General features: G+C 38.0%; 2 protein-coding genes across 2 annotated transcripts in view; both read left to right on the top strand.

The window, feature by feature from the left end:
• The window catches only part of LOC101340873 (reticulon-4), a 64,995-nt gene that overhangs the window by 17,494 nt on the left and 28,651 nt on the right, over positions 1–18,850 (top strand). Inside the window, exon 3 of the mRNA XM_012556457.2 lies at positions 4,657–4,713. Within this exon, the coding sequence (XP_012411911.1) occupies positions 4,657–4,713 (57 nt within the window). The remainder of the gene's footprint in view (positions 1–4,656; positions 4,714–18,850) is intronic.
• Positions 1,903–18,693, top strand: LOC111821300 (reticulon-4-like). Its single transcript, XM_023735120.1, has one exon. The coding sequence runs from the start codon at positions 5,396–5,398 to the stop codon at positions 7,889–7,891; it is 2,496 nt and encodes an 831-aa protein (XP_023590888.1). The 5' UTR covers positions 1,903–5,395; the 3' UTR covers positions 7,892–18,693.

Below are 18,850 nucleotides of genomic sequence, written 5' to 3' on the forward strand. Positions count from 1 at the left end.
TGGTGTGGAAGGCCTTATGTGTCAGACTAAGAGTTTTAGATGTAATTCAGTGGATAACTGGGCACTTTTAAAGGTGTTTGAGCAAGATCATACATAGAATTCTTCCTTCAGAAATATCTGTTTGATGGCAATAGAGTGCAAAGACTTCTTGGAGAAGTTTTGGCCTTCCCTGTGCCTGTTACTCAGTGAAAATCTGTTTCGGGAACATGCTGCCATGTTTTTAGTAAGCCGTTTTTACTCACTGTGGGCATAGGTAAATCTTTCATGTGTATTTTGTTTTTGGCTGTCTGTTCAGAGTAGCACAAATGAGGTTGATAATTAAAGTTTTCATTTCATTTAGTTAGAATTTGACATTATGAGTAGATCATAGAAAGAGGGGGATTGTTCACCCTTTTTTTTGTAAGCCCAGTGTTGTAACTTGTGTATATAACTTATCTCAGTAATTCAGAATGCTGTGTTTTTTGTTTAATACAGTATTCCCTATTATAAAATAGTTTATTCCTTTGTGACTATCAGGATCTTTTATAGAAAAAGAAAGACTAATCTCAAATCTAATTTTTTTTTTCAAAATAAATTATTTTTAGGTGTTTTTAGCCTTAGAATTTAGAGCTTATGATGTATAAGTATTGTGAATGAATTTTTTCTTGTACTATCCCTGATTTTATTTATTAGTTATTTTAGAATTCTAAATTTATATAGTAAAGTCCAGGGAAGGAAATATTGCAGAGTGGTTAAATAAGAGAGAATGGACTTATAAACTCTCTAGTTTTAAATCTCAGGTCCATCATTTCTCAGTGTTGTGACTCTGGGGTTGTTACTTAGCCTTTTTATGCCTTTGTTTCCTCATCTGTGAAAAGGGGATAACGTTGTTGTTGGGTGCCGTTGAGTTGATTCCAACTCATAGCAACCCTGCGTACGACAGATTGAAATGCTGTCCTGAGCCATCCTCACACTGTTGCTATGTTTGAGCCCATTGTTGCAGCCACTGTATCTATCCATCTTGTTGAGGGTTGTCCTAGTTATCTAGTGCTGCTATAACAAATACCACAAGTAGATGGCTTTAACAAAGAGAAATTTATTCTCTCACAGTCTAGTAGACTACAAGTCCAAATTCAGGGTGTCAGCTCCAGGGGATCGCTTTCTCTGTTGACTCTGGAGGAAGGTCCTTGTCATCAGTCTTCCCTTGTTCTGGGAGCATCTCAGCGCAGGAACCTAAGGTCCAAAGGATGCACTTTGGTTCTGGCATTGCTTTCTTGGTGGCATGAGGTCCCCATGTCTCTCTGCTTGCTTCTCTCTTTTATATGTCAGAAGAGATTGGCTCAGGACACTATCTAATCTTGTAGATTTCATCAATATAACTGCCACTGATCCATTTTATTACATCATAGTGATAGGATATACAAAACATAGGGAAATCACATCAGGTTACAAAATGGTAGGCAGTCATACAATTTTGGGAATCATGACCTAGCCAAATTAACTCATGACAAAAATTGACAGATATTTTTGGGGGACACAATTCAATCCATAAGAAGGGTTTTCCTCTTTTTTGCTAACCCTCTACTCTACCAAGCACGATGTTCTTCTCCAGGGACTTGGTCCCTTATGATAACATGTCCAAGGTACATGAGACCAAGTCTCGCCATCTTCACTTCTAAGGAGCATTCTGCTTGTACTTCCTCCAAGATAGATTTGTTTGTTTTTCTGGCAGTTCATGGTATATTCAATATTTTTCACCAGCACCGTAATTCAAAGGCATCAATTCTTTGGTCTTCCTTATTCATTGTCCAACTTTCATATGCATATGAGGTGACTGAAAATATCGTGGCTTGGGTCAGGCGCACTTTAGTCCTCAAAGTGACATCTTTGCTTTTTAACACTTTAAAGAAGTCTTCCGCAGCAGATTTGCTCAGTGCAACATCATTTGATTTCCTGACTGCTGCATCCATGGGCATTGATTGTGAATCCAAGTAAAATGAAATCCTCGATCACTTTAATCTTTTCTCCGTTTATCGTAACGTAAGTTATCCTTTCTAGGATGGTTTTGAGGATTGAATGAGCAACTGAAACAAATGTGCCTGGCTCATGTTAACATCTCTAAGTTTTACTGTATTGGGAAGTAGAAGCAATTAATCTGCCAGATGTTACAAGGCGTTGGTTGGGTGGCAGTTTATCTTGTTTCAGGAGCTCAATGTGAGGGGCTGATAAAGTAAGAAAAATTTACACCAGTTACACTTGTTCATACACACATCCTTCAAAAAGAAGATAAACCACATGGACTTGGGAGTTCGACTTGTTTGAACCTGGCCCTCTGGCCTCTCAGCTCTGTGACTTAGGGCAAGTTGTTGTTTCTTTTCTCTTCTCCCCGTTTCCCCCTCAGCATTTTGAGGTAGGTACTATTATCCGACATGGGGTCATCATGAGTCGGAATCGACTCGACAGCAACTAACAACAACAACGCTGTATTCTCTTTACTTTTACAGATGAGGAAATGAGGCACAGAAAGGTTAAATATAAGTTTTTCAGGGTTACACAGTTGTAAGTGGCAAATCTGGGATTTGAACCTGGGCAGTTTTTTCTCATGGTCCACAGTTACCTGTAGGAGCCTGAGCAGCTCTCTTCTTGAAGGCCAGATGGTAGTGACATCTTCTGGATTTTTCTCTGAGTGTTTTTAGAAATGCAGTACTTGTTATTGTGGTTAACTCTGGAATGAATCCCATTTTACAAAATTAAGATTTTTTTTAATTTAGTGAATCTTTGCAATACTGATTTGTAACCTTTCTCACTTGGTCAAGTGCCAGGAGTACAGTTGTTAATATAAAAGAGACTATGACACTAGATAGGAATAAGGATACATTTTTAAAAATTTTTTAAATTTTTGGTACAATTTTGATGTAGTTCATTTTCCCCTCTGATAGTCATATATGTTTCTAATTCACTTTCCAAGTAGATTGGCCTCTGAATTAGTGGCTTTAACTGTATTATCTAGAAGAAAAAGACAACTGTTTCGTCTTAAGAGTATGCTACCTTTTATTTAGACGAATGAGCTGTGTAATTATTTGCTCCTGCTCTCTGACCCCGAAATCTCAGTTTTACGCAAGCTTATAATTCATTATTTTTGTGGAAAGGAATGTTTTAACTATCTAGTTTGGCAAATGGGAAACTCTGTAGCTTAACTAAGATACCATAACAAGTCATCTTTAAAAAGTGTACACATGTATACACTTTATGAAATCTCCTATTGTTCTAGGTTTTTGTTGTTATTGGCCATTCATTTGGCTCTGACTTACGGTGACCTTGTGTGTAAAAGAGTGAAACATTGCCCGGTCCTGTACCATCTTCATGATTGTTGGTATGTTTAAGTCCATTGTTGTAGAAGATGCTTTTAAACACAGTTCATGGATTTCCTCCTCACCACTCCATCTAAGAATCCTGAAGTATGACATCATGTCCATATAAATCTGAAATTTATATTACATTGTGAATTTAGCTCTCCTCTTCATCAAGGGATACCCTTGGAGGACAAGCCCATGTTTATGATAGCTACATCTCTTTGATTTTTATTTCTATCAGCCTTGGCTATCTTGTCCTTCCAGATGAAAGTGTCCAAATCTTTTTATTAGATTGTCTCTGTTCATGTAATACCTTTCTGTCATCCCTCAGGCTATTTTAGATTGTCTTTTGAGAGAGACCTTTCTCTAGTCTAAACCACAGTTGCTTAGCATCTTCCAACTGCAGGTACAAAATGATATTGTGCAAAGTTAGTGTGCCAGTGGACAGCATATAATACTTACGAAAATGGGCTCTGGAATGGCCCGGGTCTCCCCCTCACTAGTTGTGTAAACTTGAGTAAGTTAATGGCTCTGTGACTCTGCTTTTTTTGTTGTTGTTGTTAAATCTGTTGAAGTGTACTCACAACACTGTAAAAATAGGGCTGTAAAGAGTAAAATTAGTTCTTGCATGTAAAACACTTAGATTAATGAGTGGCATAAAGTAAGCCTTCAGTGTTAACTTTAAACAAAAGAAATACCTTCCTTATGATAATTGCTGTTTTCTTTGTATTTTGGACTCTTTGGCATTTGGACAATGGCACACAGGACTGATGTCTTCAAAGAACAGTGTACAATGACTGTTAGAATCTTTTTCTTTAAAGATAGACAACCCGAAATGTAAGAGAAAATGCAGTGTTCTCTGAAAGTTTTCTTCTGAATTGAGCATATGCCAGTTTAAAAAAAAGGTTAAACCAAAGTTGTTGTTAATTTTATTCAAATACACCTTTTTTATTTTTGGCTTGAATAAAACTAGACAATTTACCTATCTGAAAACATGAGTAAGAAGCTTTGGGTGCAATATATTAAATAAGAATAGAACCTTAAAGCCACTTTTGTTTATGAAGTTTAACACATTGCTGCCTTTTGATAAATGATAGGTTCTAAGGATAGCATTTAATCAGTTTTATAATATATGTGATGATTTAGTCTGAATTAATTAATGGTACTACTTTTTCTAACTTCCTTTTCCTCTTGGCTTTTTCTCTGTAGGTAAAGTTTTGTGTTAACTCATGACAAACTGAACCCTTGCCTGCTCTTCTTATCTTTAGTGTCCTTCCAACTTTGCCTTTATTTCTGCTGAGGTTGTATTCTATTTGTTTTTCAGATGAGACACTTTTTGCTCTTCCTGCTGCATCTGAGCCTGTGATGCACTCCTCTGCAGGCAAGTTCTTTCTGCTAGCCTTTTATCCTCCATGTATTCTAACTTTAACTCTTTAGTTTCCTTAACTCTGCACAGAGTAGTTTGGATTTACTAAAAATTAGCATGGTTCCAAGAATGTTTGTCTCCTGAAAAACTTGAAATCTATATTTTATATGCTTTGTCCAAGGGAGAAATGGATAGAAGCTGATAAACAATTGGAATTATGTAAGGAATTCTTGGACCCTTGATTTACATTTACATAGTGACCATTCGTTTTCTCCAGATACAGTGTACTTGCTTGTAGTTGAAAGGCTTTTATGTAATTGAATGTCAGTCTATGGCATTTAATTATCTAATGCACTTTTCTGTACTGTTAGTCAGACTCCTCTCCCTCTAAAACTAGTAGAAGTAGCTTTCCTCAATTGATATGCCTGAGGTTTTTCTCAAAGACTTGATGTATGTCTTTGCATAGCATATAATTGCCTCTGTACCCATACACATGCTTATTGACAACAGCTTCAGTTCTTTCAGTTATGATTCCAATCTCCTCAGTTGTTAATTTATTAAGTTCTATTAACATTTAATTTTAGTTAACACTAAGTCTTTACTAACACTGTTTTAAATCTGTCATAAAACTTGCATGAATTCTGAGAACACTGGCATTCTCTAACTTTCCTTTCTGTCCGTGGTCACAGAAAAAATTATGGACTTGAAGGAGCAGCCAGGTAACACTGTGTCGGCTGGCCAAGAGGATTTCCCATCTGTCCTGCTTGAAACTGCTGCTTCTCTTCCTTCTCTATCTCCTCTCTCAGCTGCTTCTTTTAAAGAACATGAATATCTTGGTAATTTATCAGCAGTATTACCCACCAAAGGAACACCTCAAGAAACTTCAAATGAAGCTTGTAAAGAGTTCTTAGAGCAGGCAAAAAATCCATTTGTAGATAGAGATTTAACAGAGTTTTCAGAATTGGGGTACTCAGAAATGGGATCATCATTCAGTGGCTCTCCAGGAGCAGAATCTGCCACAATAGTAGCAAACCCGAGGGAAGAAGTAATTGTGAAGAATAAAGGAGAGGATTTAGTTAGTAATACCATCCTTCAGAACCCACAAGAGCTACCCATAGCCATCACTGAATCGGTTAAAGAGGACAACGTTATGTCTCCAGAAAAAACAAAGGATAGTAATGAAAAAGGAGTTGCAGTAGTTTTTAAAGGAGCTCCCATGAGGGAGGAATATGCAGAGTTCAAACCATTTGAGCGAGTGTGGGAAGTAAAAAAAGATAGGGATATTGAAGACAGTGGTTTGGTGGCTGCTGGGGGTAAGATAGAGAGCCAGTTGGAAAGTAAAGTGGATAAGAAATGTTTTGGAGATAGCCTTGAGCAGACAAAGCCTGAGAAAGACAGTGACAGCAGTAATGAGGAGACTTCCTTTCCTGGTACACCAGAAGCTGTGAAAGATGGGTCAGAAGCATATATCACATGTGCTTCCTTTAGCCCAGCAGCAACCAAGAGCATTGCAACAAACATCTTTCCTTTGTTGGAAGACCATACTTCAGAAAATAAGACAGATGAGAAAAAGATAGAAGAAAAAAAGGCCCAAATTGTGACCGAGAAGAACACTGACATCAAAACGTCAAACCCTTTCCTTGTAGGAACACAGGATTCTGAGACAGATTATGTCACAACGGATAGTTCGTCAAAGGTGACTGAGGAAGTAGTGGCAAATATGCCTGAAGGTCTAACCCCAGATTTAGTACAGGAAGCGTGTGAAAGTAAACTGAGTGAAGCTACAGGTACAAAGATTGCTTATGAAACAAAAGTGGACTTGGTCCAAACATCAGAAGCTATGCAGGAGTCCCTGTACCCTGTAACACAGCTTTGCCCCTCATTTGAGGAATCTGAAGCTACTCCTTCTCCGGTTTTGCCTGACATCATTATGGAAGCACCATTAAGTTCTGTTGTTCCTGGTGCTGGTACTTCTGCAGTGCAGCCCAGTTCACCATTAGAAGCTCCTCAGTCAGTTAATTATGAAAGTACAAAACTTGAGCCTGAAAATCCCCCACCATATGAAGAGGCCATGAATGTATCACTTACAAAGGTATCCGGAATAAAGGAAGAAATGAAAGAGCCCGAAAGTACCAAGGCAGCTGTTCAAGAAGCAGAAGCTCCTTATATATCTATCGCATGCGATTTAATTAAGGGCACAAAGCTCTCTGCTGAACCAACTCCCAATTTCCCTAATTACTCAGAAATAGCAACAGTTGCTCAGCCAGTGCCTGATCATTCTGAGCTAGTTGAAGATTCCTCTCCTGATTCTGAGCCCGTTGACTTATTTAGTGATGATTCAATACCTGAAGTTCCTCAAAAGCAAGATGAAGCTGTTACACTTGTGAAAGAAAACCTCACTGGAACGTCACCTGACTCAGTGGTAGAACGTGCTGACAAGGAAGAGCTCAGTCCTTCACCGCCTGAAGGGGGAAAGCCATATTTAGAATCTTTTCAGCCCAGTTTAGATAGTACAAAAGATACCTTACCACCTGATGAACTTTCAATATTGACCAAAAAGGAGAAAATTCCTTTGCAGATGGAAGAGCTCAATACCACAGTTTATTCAGATGATGGCGTATTTGTTTCTAAGGAAGCAGTAGCGAGAGAAAGTGAGACATTTTCTGATTCATCTCCAATTGAGATCATAGATGAGTTCCCTACGTTTGTCAGTTCTAAAACTGATGTCTCTCCTCCAGTGGCAAGAGAATACACTGACCTAGAAAGATCCCACAAAAGTGAAATTGCTGATGTCCAGGATGGAGCTGGGCCATTGCCTTGCTCAGAATTACCCCATGACCTTTCTCTCAAGAGTATACAACCTAAAGGTGAAGATAAAATCCATGTCTCAGATGAGTTCTCCAAAGATAGGTCTGATATATCAAAGGTGCCCTCACAGCCTCCTGATGTTTCTCCTTTGGCCACCCAACCAGAGATAGGCAGTATAGTCAAACCCAAAGTTCTTGTGAAAGAAGCTGAGAAAAAACTTCCTTCTGATACAGAAAAAGAGAAGAGATCACCATCTGCTATATTTTCAGCAGAGCTGAGTAAAACTTCAGGTAATCAATCCATACACTGTTTGGTGATTTCTAACCACCTTTTGGCTTGTTGTGGACCATTTCGCTATGCTTTGTGTAGTATGTTACATTTATAGTGTCTGATATATTGCATCGATAGGAATTCTTTTCCACCATCCCATTTTAAGGTTTTAGTGCTTTTTCTACCCTTCTTGCTCTTAATTTTTCACTGGTGACTTTTATTTTGTACCATAGAGCTAGAAAATATTTTAAAATTAGAGTTGGCTTCTTTTTTCTTTCTTCTCTTTCTTTTTGTCTAAGTGATTCTTGATAGTGTATAGAGCAAGAAGTATTAAAATATTTTCAGATGTTTTATTTTTGTTTTACCAAAAATTATTTCACTTTTAATTTAAAAAGAAAGAATATTTCTGTAACATTTTTCTAATATTTTAATATAGCACAGTATTTTCCAGTGATACCTTTAAGGTTAGGCATATTGAGTAATAGACATTCAAAAAATGTAAATTTAGGTATGTTATTATGAATTCTTCTGAAAAGTACCAGTTCTCGTTTTTCTTTTTAACTCTACATTTCCCATATACCTGATCTGCTTAAGGTGATTTGCACGTTTGCTTTTTATTTAGCATTCTAATTTAGCTGTGTTTTCTATAAAAATATATAGTGATTACTGTGTATTTACTGAATATACTTGGGTTATTGTGTATTGGAAATGGGTAGCACTAGTGGCAGAGAGACCAGTTTAGAGATGTTGTTATAATATAAGAAAGAGGAGATTTTGACCATTAAGGCAGTGGGGTGAACATGGAGACATAGGACTTGGTTTTTGAGTGGATATGGAAATGAAGGATAAGAGGAGGCGTCAAAGATAACTCCAGGAAACCCATGTTCCTGGCATGTGCAAACACTCGGATGGCAGTATAAGAAACTGAAATAGGGAACATGAGAGAATAAAGTGGGTTTGAGGAGAGAAGTCAAAGAATTCAGTTTTGAATATGTTGGTTTTGGGGTACCTATGAGACATCCAAGAAGTATGGATGTTATATGTGTGAAGCTCTTTAGAGAGATCTTGACTGTGTATGTATATTTGCCACGGGCTTAGAGATAGTAATTAAAGCCTCTGATGTCAACTAGGCAGAGCGAAGAGAAAAGAAAGATTCAAGAATGGACGGAGTGGTCAACATTATTAAATATTAGAGAGGTTAAGACAAGGATTGAGGGTTTTTCAACAAGGAGGGCAGGGGTTGGTTGATATTGGTAAGAACATTTACAGTGGGTGATCACACACGTGATCTGCTTAAGGTGATTTGCAGATCAGTAGGCGAGTGGGCAGGGGTAGGATTGAGCAATGAACAGGACCTAAAAATAGACACTAAATGTTGATGACTCTTAAGAAATTTAACTGAGAACATGGAGAAAGAGTGTTAGCAGGAGAGAGAGCATGGCTTTGAAAAAAAATTTTTTTTTTTTTTTTTTGAAGATGGGAGCAAAATCTGATTAAAAGTGCTAGTAGAGGGTCAGGACGGGGTAGGATAAGATCCAGAGTTCAGGTAGAGGAATTAGCCTTAGAAGGGGAGGAAGGATACCACTTTGATTGTAGTTAATGGAAAGGAAAGCATGGGTGTTGATACTGCTAGGGTTTTGTGGCTGGAAGTTGAGGGAATTGTTTGATGGCTTATGTTTATCCTTTAAAGCAGTAATTTAGGTCATTTGCTGAGAAAGAACTGAAATATGCCTGGGGGGAAGAGGTCTGAAATATTTCTTCTGACTAGGGAAACAAAGGAATTGCGTTAAGAGACCAGTAGAAGTCTGTGGTCTGTGTAGTAGGGTGACTTTTTCTCTGTGCCCAAAGCCCAGTTATGGGTTCAGAGAAAGCAAATGGTTGTATTGAGTCAAAGTTGGGTTTCGCTAGATGGGCCCAGTAGAAGGACAGTGAGTCAAGGAAGTTGAGGATAATAGCAAGAGGGTAGTTAAAAGTGATGGACTGTGGCATAGTAGTTGAAGGATGTGATGAAAAGATAGGAGGAGACTAGAAGGTCACAGAACTCACGGTCCAAATGAGGTCCAAGAGCCAAGGGTAGTGGGAATAAAAATGTGAAAGCTAGAGTGATAAGGGTTGTGGTCCGAGTAGGATTGTGTATGGTTTTGTGCATGTGTGTGATGTTGAATATAGAATTTAAGAGGAGCAGCAGTTCAAATTGATTACAATGTCCAGAGTATGATTGTGGGGCGGGGGCTAAAATGGAGTAGGGTGAACGTTGCCGGAGGTGAGGTCAAATAACTATGAGACCAAGGTGTTAGATTGTTCTTCTGTGTGGACATGGATGATGGCAGGACTTGGGATAGAGAGGAAGGTAAGAATCTAGGGTGAGAGTCTTCAGTCAAGGTCAGCAAGGCAACTGGCAGGACAGTAGGTGGAAGCACTAGGGAGGAATAGAGAATGACATGGCTGAATAGCCAGGACTTACCCAAGGGCTCTGAAATAGTCTGGAAGCAACAAGGAGGGCATTGGCCTCCTCCCGTTGCTGAGGTATGTAGGGTACAGGAGATTAAGCAGCCTCCATTTTTAGAGTGCCACAGAGAAAGCGGTGTTCTGAAGGAGAGCCACGCTTTAGCGAAGGTGAGGTCATGTATGGCATGCTCAGTAAGGAGATTGAGGACTAGGGGATCTGGTTCACAGTGGAGTGGATGGCTCAGATAGCACAGTAAGATAGCTAAGGAGGGAACAGTAGAGCCGCATGATGATGACAATGTAGGTGAAGACCAAGGATAAGTAGGGATGTCAGCCTGTAAAGTCCATCGCCTCCTCCCCTGCCCCAGCATTCCCTCCCAAGACTTAATCCTGGCAGTCCTCTAGCAGATGGGGCTGGTCAGGTATTTCAAGTGTCAGCTATATTGGGAAACAATCTGAAGTAATATATGCTCATTGTACAAATTTGAGAAATGATGGAAAAAATTTGTAATCTTAATCAGTGTTAATATTTTAGAATATATTCTTCCAGTCCATTTTCTATGCATATAGTACTTTATGAATGTAATGAAAATATTTAATGTTTTCTAAAATTGGAATCATAGTCTACATATTGTTTATAAGCTACTAAAAACTAGCAATATATAATGCAAACATTTCTTTTATATTCTTTAAATATTATTCTTTTGCATGATTTTTAATGCTGGTGTTCCATGGTATGTATATATTATAATTTAACCAGTGATTTCTGCTGTTGGATCTGTAGATTGGTTCCAATTTTTTATTTATAAATAGTACTGTGGTTAACCCTTCATATTTAAATATGTTTTGTGTATCTCTGAATGTTCTTTTCCGTAAGTTACTAGAAGTAGAAATCCTCGGTCAGTAGGTATTAGCATTTTAAGGGTTTAGACAAAAGTTAACAGCCAGAAAAATTGTACTGATTTTACCCCATAACAGTGTAAGGAAACATGTATTTATCTACTACCTCCAACACTTGATATTATTCATTTTTTTGGATAGATAATAGTTGCATGTTGTATAAAATTTAAAAAGTACAGTGACAGTAAGTCTTCCTATCTCGGTTGCCTAGCCACCTAGTGCTCCTTCCCAGAGTCACCTGCTAGGACTTATTTCTTATGTGTCCTTCAGACGAATTCTACTTGGTATTTTTTAAAACCTTACCGTTTTGATAGCTGAAAATGGTATCTTGTACTTTTGATCTTTGATTACTAGTGAATGTAAACATGTTCCATATATTTATTGACTGTTTGCATTTTTTTTTTATGAATTGCCTGTTCGTACCCTTTGCCCATTTTTAAATTTAGGTGTTCATCTTTTTCTAACCGATTTTTTGAGGCTTTTTATGTATCAAGGATTCTAACTCTTGTCATGTGTTACAGTTTTTCCCCAGTTTTCTGAAAGCCTTTCCTTTTAGCTAACATACTTTAGTGGATGTTTTCAGTCTTCACTTAGGAAAATCTGTAACTTTTAATTTATTGACTTATTTATAGTTTGATTTTTGCATTTAGTTCTGATCTAATTAAAATTGATTTTAGATTCTGATTGGAGATCATTTTATCCCACGTGCCTTTTTGGTTGTGAGGGTGTGGTGGGGTTTTTTTTTCTCATCATACTCTAGTTCCCCCCCGAAACCACAGTCCTGGAGAGGGGCCAGAAAACTGAGAGCTCAGTCTGTGCAGAGTGATGCTGTGGATATGGAAGTCAACTGTAGACTGGGCATGGGTGCCATCTAGTGTTGTACATGGAAAACAGGTCTGTGGAATGCGCTATGGTTGACCATATAGAATAAATTCATCTGGGTAGAGATATGTAGTGAGTTGTGGGTATTTATTTCACACTAACGAACGATGAATGATTTTATAAATGATTTTGAATTTTGACCCCTTGTTCTGGATCAGGCAAATGTTTGACTCCTGTTACTGAGTATAAAAACAGTGACATGACCTTAGAGACTTCCTCAAGCCTGTGTACTTTAATGAAAATTTAAATGTCTCAAAGGATCTCTTCAGAGCCTAATGACTATTAATTGTTAAATTCTGAGTTTTAAAATATTTTGGAATATCTATATATTTGTTTTATATTATTATATAAGAAGTTAGCATTATTTAGCTCTCATTGAATACTATTACTTTCAATCTTTTTCCCAGTGGATTTTAGTATTCATTTTTAGCAGCTTCTGTGAAGTTGTTTATAGAATTTTAAATGTTCATGATTTTTTGCTGTTTTAACCAGTATTGTCATTTTCTGGATTGATGTCTTTCTCCGTCTCTTTAGGTTCAGTTCAGTTGTTAGGAGTGCTATGATTTAGTCCAGGGTGCATTCTATACAGTGGATGATAGGACTTTTTAATTGTTTAATACTTTTCAGAAATGAAACATATGTTTAATTTCATACCTTGTGTGGCTCAGAATAATTAAATTTTGAAGTAAGTTTTAAACTACTGTGTGGATATAATTGTTTATTAAAAAAGAAATAGGTATTATAGCTATCAAGAGTAGTACAGCTCAGTCCCCAACTTAGAGAGCAGCACTTTCAATCCAGATGACTGCTGCTTTCCCACCTTATTTCCCTTGCAACCCTGAACATTGTAAAGAAAACAAAACAAAGACTTACGTTTTTCTTAGATTCAGAAGTAGAAGAAGGAAATCACTACTGCCTATCCCAGAATACCTTTGTCTGCCGTCTGCAGTCCTGTCAGATACCAGCCTCTGCACGCACACGCATGCACGCACACACACGCATGCACGCACGCACGTGAGCGGGTTAGAGAGAAAGGCATACTTTTTTTTCTTCAGTAGGAATTGATTTAATATAATTTCCCTGCTAATGAGATAAATAAACTAAGAAAATGAGAGTTTTGATTTGAAATGTAAGAAGGGAAATGTAGGGAGTCTAGGGGGTTTTAGGGCATGGTATCTTTTGAAAGGAGTTAGGGGCATGCTTGGGGAGGTTTTCATTCATTGCTTTTTGTCATGCTTGGGGGGACAATGCTGGGGATAGGGACATTGAAGAATGGGAAGCTGCCAAACATGAACTTTGAACAAGTTTATTTAAAAAAATAACTGATGTTGAGTTCAGGGAAAGGAGGCCCCCCTCCCCTCACACACACAGTGTGCAGCAGGATTTAGAATTCAGACAGTACTTTGATTTACTTACGTCATTATCAATAAAGGAAACTTCTGTGGACCCTCATTTGGAAGCCTTTGCATCATTTATAGCATTTGCTTTTAAGGGAAATTAAGTCCCTTGTCCAAAATTATCAAAGTGCCTTTTTGGAAGCTGAATCCTGTCTGCTCTATATGAAAATTGTCCTTGAAAGAGATCTTATTTTCTTAAAGTGTGTTAAGTATTTGAAAGAAAACAAGACAAATGAAGATATCATTTTAAGATTTGTGTCCTGCCTTCATTTCACCTGTTAAATTGGGATTTAATGTGGAGTAGGACCCATAAACTGCATATATAAAAGTTTTCTGCTGAAGAATAATAGAACTCTACAGAAAAGCACGCTAGTTTTTGAGTGTGGAGGGAGCACTTCTGTTTAGAAGGGTGTATGAATTATTGCCTAGAATGGAATGGCTTAATACATGAGCTTTATTAGATTTGTCTTACATGCCTTGTCCCTGTGGCTTGGTGGCTATATTTAGCATAATATTAATAATAGTAAATGACTAGCACTTACGTAATGGTGCTCGCTTTGTGCCAGGTACTGTCCTTAGGTCTTTTGGATACACTAACTCATTTCATGCTCACAACAGACATGGCCCATATGGCGTCAAGTTTTAATCCATGTGTCTTACATCGAAATTTCAAATTTAAGCACTCCTCGCTTAGCTTACCAAGCGTAAAACAACTGTGGTCTACAAAATTCCTAGGAAATGGGTAAAATGTCAGATAATTTCCATGACTTGGTTTTTCCCACAAATTTAATAGCCTGAATTGCATAGACCATACCAATTAAAGGATACGGTTGTTGTTATGTAAGGTAGAAGCCCTGGTGGCACAGTGGTTAAGCGCTTGGCTGCTAACCGAAAGATCAGTGGTTCGAACCCACCTGCCGCTCTGTAGGAGAAAGATGCAGCAGTCTGCTGCCATAAAGATTACAGCCTCGGAATCCCTTTGGGGCAGTTACTCTGTCCTGTAGGGTCACTATGAGTCGGAATCCACTCGACGGCACACAGCCACTACAACAGTGTAACGTAGAAATGCTTTTTAAACTTCAGGGCTCCCATTTTGTCTTCAGTCCTCCAGGGGAACTATTCAGTATGTCTAGATGAGTAGGTAGGTATGTGTCGTCACACATTCGTGCCACTCCCGGGCTGTTTCTGTTTGTTCTTAATTGTTAAACGGAGTTATCACAGAAGATGAGAGTAATATAAATACTAAACACCTCGTTCCCAGAAATCTTTTTCTCTCCTATTGGTGTACTAATCTCTGGCTTGAAAAGAGTGTTTGGGTGCTGTGTTTGAGGGCTTTATTCTAATGCTGAAGTATTTGAGGGCTTGCAGTTTTAAGGAATTTATTACTAGAAAATACCATCTTGGAAATGCAGTGCTTACTGACCAGTGTGGGATTCCAAACTGCTGCATGGAGAGGCCGACGTTTTCAGCCATGAGATGACTTGGTGATAGGGCCCTCAAACATCAGGTTAGGCAAAGGTCTGGTGAATAAAGTTTAGTGTTAACTCTTGAGCTGAGAATATCGAACTCCCTTTAAAAATTGCTTTGCTTTATTTATGTTTGGAGTTAGAGAGGCAGATAGGGAAAGAAATGAGTCATTGGCATTCAAGCCACTTCTTCTGATATTAAGGATTTTGCAGTCTTTTGCAGCTCACACAGTTTCACAGCAAGTTCCAGAAAATATTATCCCTATTTCAGTGTAGCTATACAATCTTAAAAAGTATATCCTTTGGTACATATAATACTTTTAGTCATACCACATTTTTTAATATTTTAACTGATTTGTCATTATTGTCTTTCGTGCTTGCTCAGATAATAGCATTAGGTAAACCTGCAGTGGGACATTGGTAAACACAATATTCTGCATCGGAACGAATGCCAGTTCTATAAAGTTGAAGAAAATATTTAGAAATGCTGTACTTAGAGATTTGCTTTTGTAGTTATCAGAAAAATGTTAGTTTGCTCTTATGTCACTTTCCTAAAGCAAATGATATAATTAGCCCGTAAATATTTCACCCCAAGTGAAGCACTTATTAATAGCACTTGAGGTGGTGTCTAATGAGTATTTATTGAAAGATGGAGTTGGAGCAGGTGATGATCAAGAAAGAGTGTAGGTCAGGCTCTGTGTTTTCATGATGGTCAAAGAGGAAAAAGCACTACAGTAGAAAGATGAGATTTGCTGAAATTAAATAAAACTTTTTCTGCTGCGGTAGCTTGTACTCTCTAAGCACTGATAAATGGACTTGGTGATTCTCCTCACAAACCCTTGTACGGGTGTGAAATGCCAAATGCTTCAAGCCTTCATGAACTTAGAAGACACTCAGCAGTTCCCAGGCTTGAAATTCAAACTCTCTCCCTTCTTTGGATCAGTCCATTTTTTATCTTATCGAGTTTTGAGCTTTAAGTGAAACTGGAAACCAAGAGCGTAATCAACCACTTGTGAAAAAAAAAAAAAAAGACCACCAAAAGTGCACATGGCTCTAAGTGCGTTTCACATATATTCGGTGGTAGTAGCTCATTTGAAAGAACAGCCCTCTTTCCCTTTCTCTTGCTAGCCTGCCCCTCCCCCTGCAGATGCAGCCCCATTTGGTGTGAGCAGAAGCAAATGACTAGAACAATAAACAGAAGGGAGGCATTAGTGCCCGAGTATTAGTAGCCTGGTTACTGGTTGCACTGCGTCACACGTCCACACCCAGAAGACGTCAGGTGACTTGAGCCCTGCTGCAGTTGAGCAGCAGAGGAGACTGCAGACTTCAGGCCAGGGAACGGTTATTTCATGTCTCAGGGAGCAGATTTTTGCACCTCCAGCTTCTCCGTTGGTATGCATAATTGATCATTGCAGCTGGAGGGCGGGCAGATCGTGACGAAAGATGGACAGTCAGAAGAAAAATTGGAAGGACAAGGGTATATCTGCTTTTTTTTCTGTTTTTATATGTAATCAGTAATATCTTTATATAATAAGCTTTGCAGTTTAGATTCATTTGGATTGAAAACAAAGCGTATAAGGCTTAAGGCTAAGGATTTAAATAGCTGTTTCATATGTGTTTTTGCGTTCGACTGTGCTAGAAAATGGCACGCTGTTCTGTCTCGCCGGCATCTGGTCTTGTCTTTGTAGTTGTGTGGCGTTTGGGTTCAGTTCTTTAATGTGATCTTTTACACGTAAACAGTGTCGTTCTGACGTGTTGCATTTGTTGGTCCTTTCGGCATTATAAATCTACACGGCTGTCTTTGTATTTTGTAATGACATTTTCTGTGACTATAAAAATAAGCTGACTTGGCGTAGTTGAAATTCTATCCAAAGGTTTGTAGGTAGCAAGATACTGCGTTTTGCAATAAGCCTGTTTTCTTTGGAAATCTGACTTGAACCTTTAAACTTATTACCAGATGTCTTTAATCAGATTACATTTTCATACGTCTTGAAATCGTTAAAATGTATACACAGTAGTTTTAAACGCAAGTGTGTATTTAAGTTGCTAACCTTTGTCCTTGTAATAACCAATCAGTGATCTTGATCTCCTTTCCTCCCTCCTGAAAGCACAGGCCCTTTCAAGTCTCAGTGGGCCATTGTGTAAGAATTTCAGCTGGTAAGTGGTAAAATGTTGACTGTAATGAATATTTAAAAAAGTATTTTATGTGGCTATACGTGCCATCAAAAAAAGGGTGGTAGGCTGTGTATCTGACCACTTAAATTGTTTTAAAAATTATTAAAGCTATTTTTAAGTAGCTATAATAGACATCCCACACAAGCATTTTTTTTTTTTTCTAGATACATTCAAGCTTTGTAATTCTGTTTAAATGTAATTTCCTTCTACAGCCAGCTTGTTAGCAGAATTGGTGATAATGTTTCTAAAAGCAATATGTGGAGCTAATTACAGTAACTTGCACACCTTTCTTTGAAAAATTGTTCAATAAAGAAATCTGAGAAGAGGGTAAGCTTTAGATTCAGTTCCTGTTGAGTCACTGGAAGGATTTTACAGTTACAGCGAAAGAATAGGAAACAGAGAGCTTGTACCTTTAGGGTTCCTTTTGCATGTGGACTTAATGAAGGGAAGGATTTTTATTTCTTCTTCCTCATGGGTCATTAGAGTGAAAGGTGAACGGGGACCCTTTAGTTTTTGGTAAGTAAAATTGGTGTGGTGATAGCACTGCAATAAGTGCAGGCTTTAAAAAATAGGCGAAAAGTCACATCAGGGCCCCCTCTTCAACTATTAAGGTTTTGAATTAATAGTTTAGACCTTAGACATTTAATAATACCTCAAGTTCTTTATTTGCTGAACTAATTTAGAGGATACTTTGAGATAAGAGAAATGTAAGATCCAATATAATCCATATTAGACCAGAACTTTGATTATTTTTAGAAACCAAATATAAAATCAAATTTACTCTTGAATGTCTCTGGAGAGCCTCACTTAGTATGTAAGTGGAATGGCCTAATACTTTTTTTAGTACTCATCTTTGACTGTCCTGCTCTGTAAGACTAACTTAACCTATTTTCTGATTCATTGGTGCAGTTATATTTTAGTATTTTCCTTATCGGCAACTAATTTTAATGCTGTAGTTTATGAGGGGGGAGCCCTGGTGGCACAGTGGTTAAATGCTTGGCTACTAACTGAAAGGTTGGCGGTTTGAACACACCTAAAGCTGCCGTGGAACGGGAATTTTTCATTTTATGGAAGATGTGGGACGCGAGTGGAAAGAACCTAATCTAGGTTCTAGGTAGATGGAAAAAAAAATACTTAGGCCCATATTTTTTCTACTGCCTCCCCCCCACCCCCCGCCCCATGCCTTCCATAGTTAGAACACATCCAGTGATGCTGAAGTATAACAGAAGTGAGAAGTACTCTGATTTCAAGGAATTTTTTTTACTTTTTTTGCTGAGTAACTGGGATTTAAGACATTTTATTTCTTTCAGGCTAAGGCCAATATTAATTTGTATTCTTTATATATTCTTCCTCTAGAATTTTCTGTTGCTCTGTGAACGAAGGTAATTATTCCTTAGCAAAAGGATACTTAAGAAATCTACATAGTATTTGATTACTGGGGTTTTATGGGAGGCATTGATTCAGACAGTCAAAAGATTTTGAAGAGCTTAAAATAACAAGGAACGGGTAGGTTTGTGGGTTAGGGTGGGGTGGGAGAGTGATGTAACCACTGAACAAAGCATGGTTGAGACAGGGAATAGAGCTTTCGGCATAGAATAGAATATTTATATGGATAATAGCTGGAAGATTAGATTGGTGTAGTCAAAAAATATGGAAGATTTGGAAGATCTAGGTCAGGTTTCCTCAAACTTCGCAGAAGATGAGAATCATGTAGTGCTTCTTAAAAGTACAGATTGTTCACTTTCTAGATGGTAGACACTTGTTAGTCTTGGTGTTGGGAAAGGCAATAACGAATAAGGTGAAGTC

The sequence above is a fragment of the Trichechus manatus genome, unplaced genomic scaffold, assembly GCF_000243295.1.
Source record: "Trichechus manatus latirostris isolate Lorelei unplaced genomic scaffold, TriManLat1.0 scaffold00005, whole genome shotgun sequence".
Taxonomy (NCBI): Eukaryota; Metazoa; Chordata; class Mammalia; order Sirenia; family Trichechidae; genus Trichechus; species Trichechus manatus.

Bases quoted from the DNA above. Each gene is read 5' to 3' on its own strand.
- LOC111821300 (XM_023735120.1), top strand. From the start codon at position 5,396: ATGGACTTGAAGGAGCAGCCAGGTAACACTGTGTCGGCTGGCCAAGAG.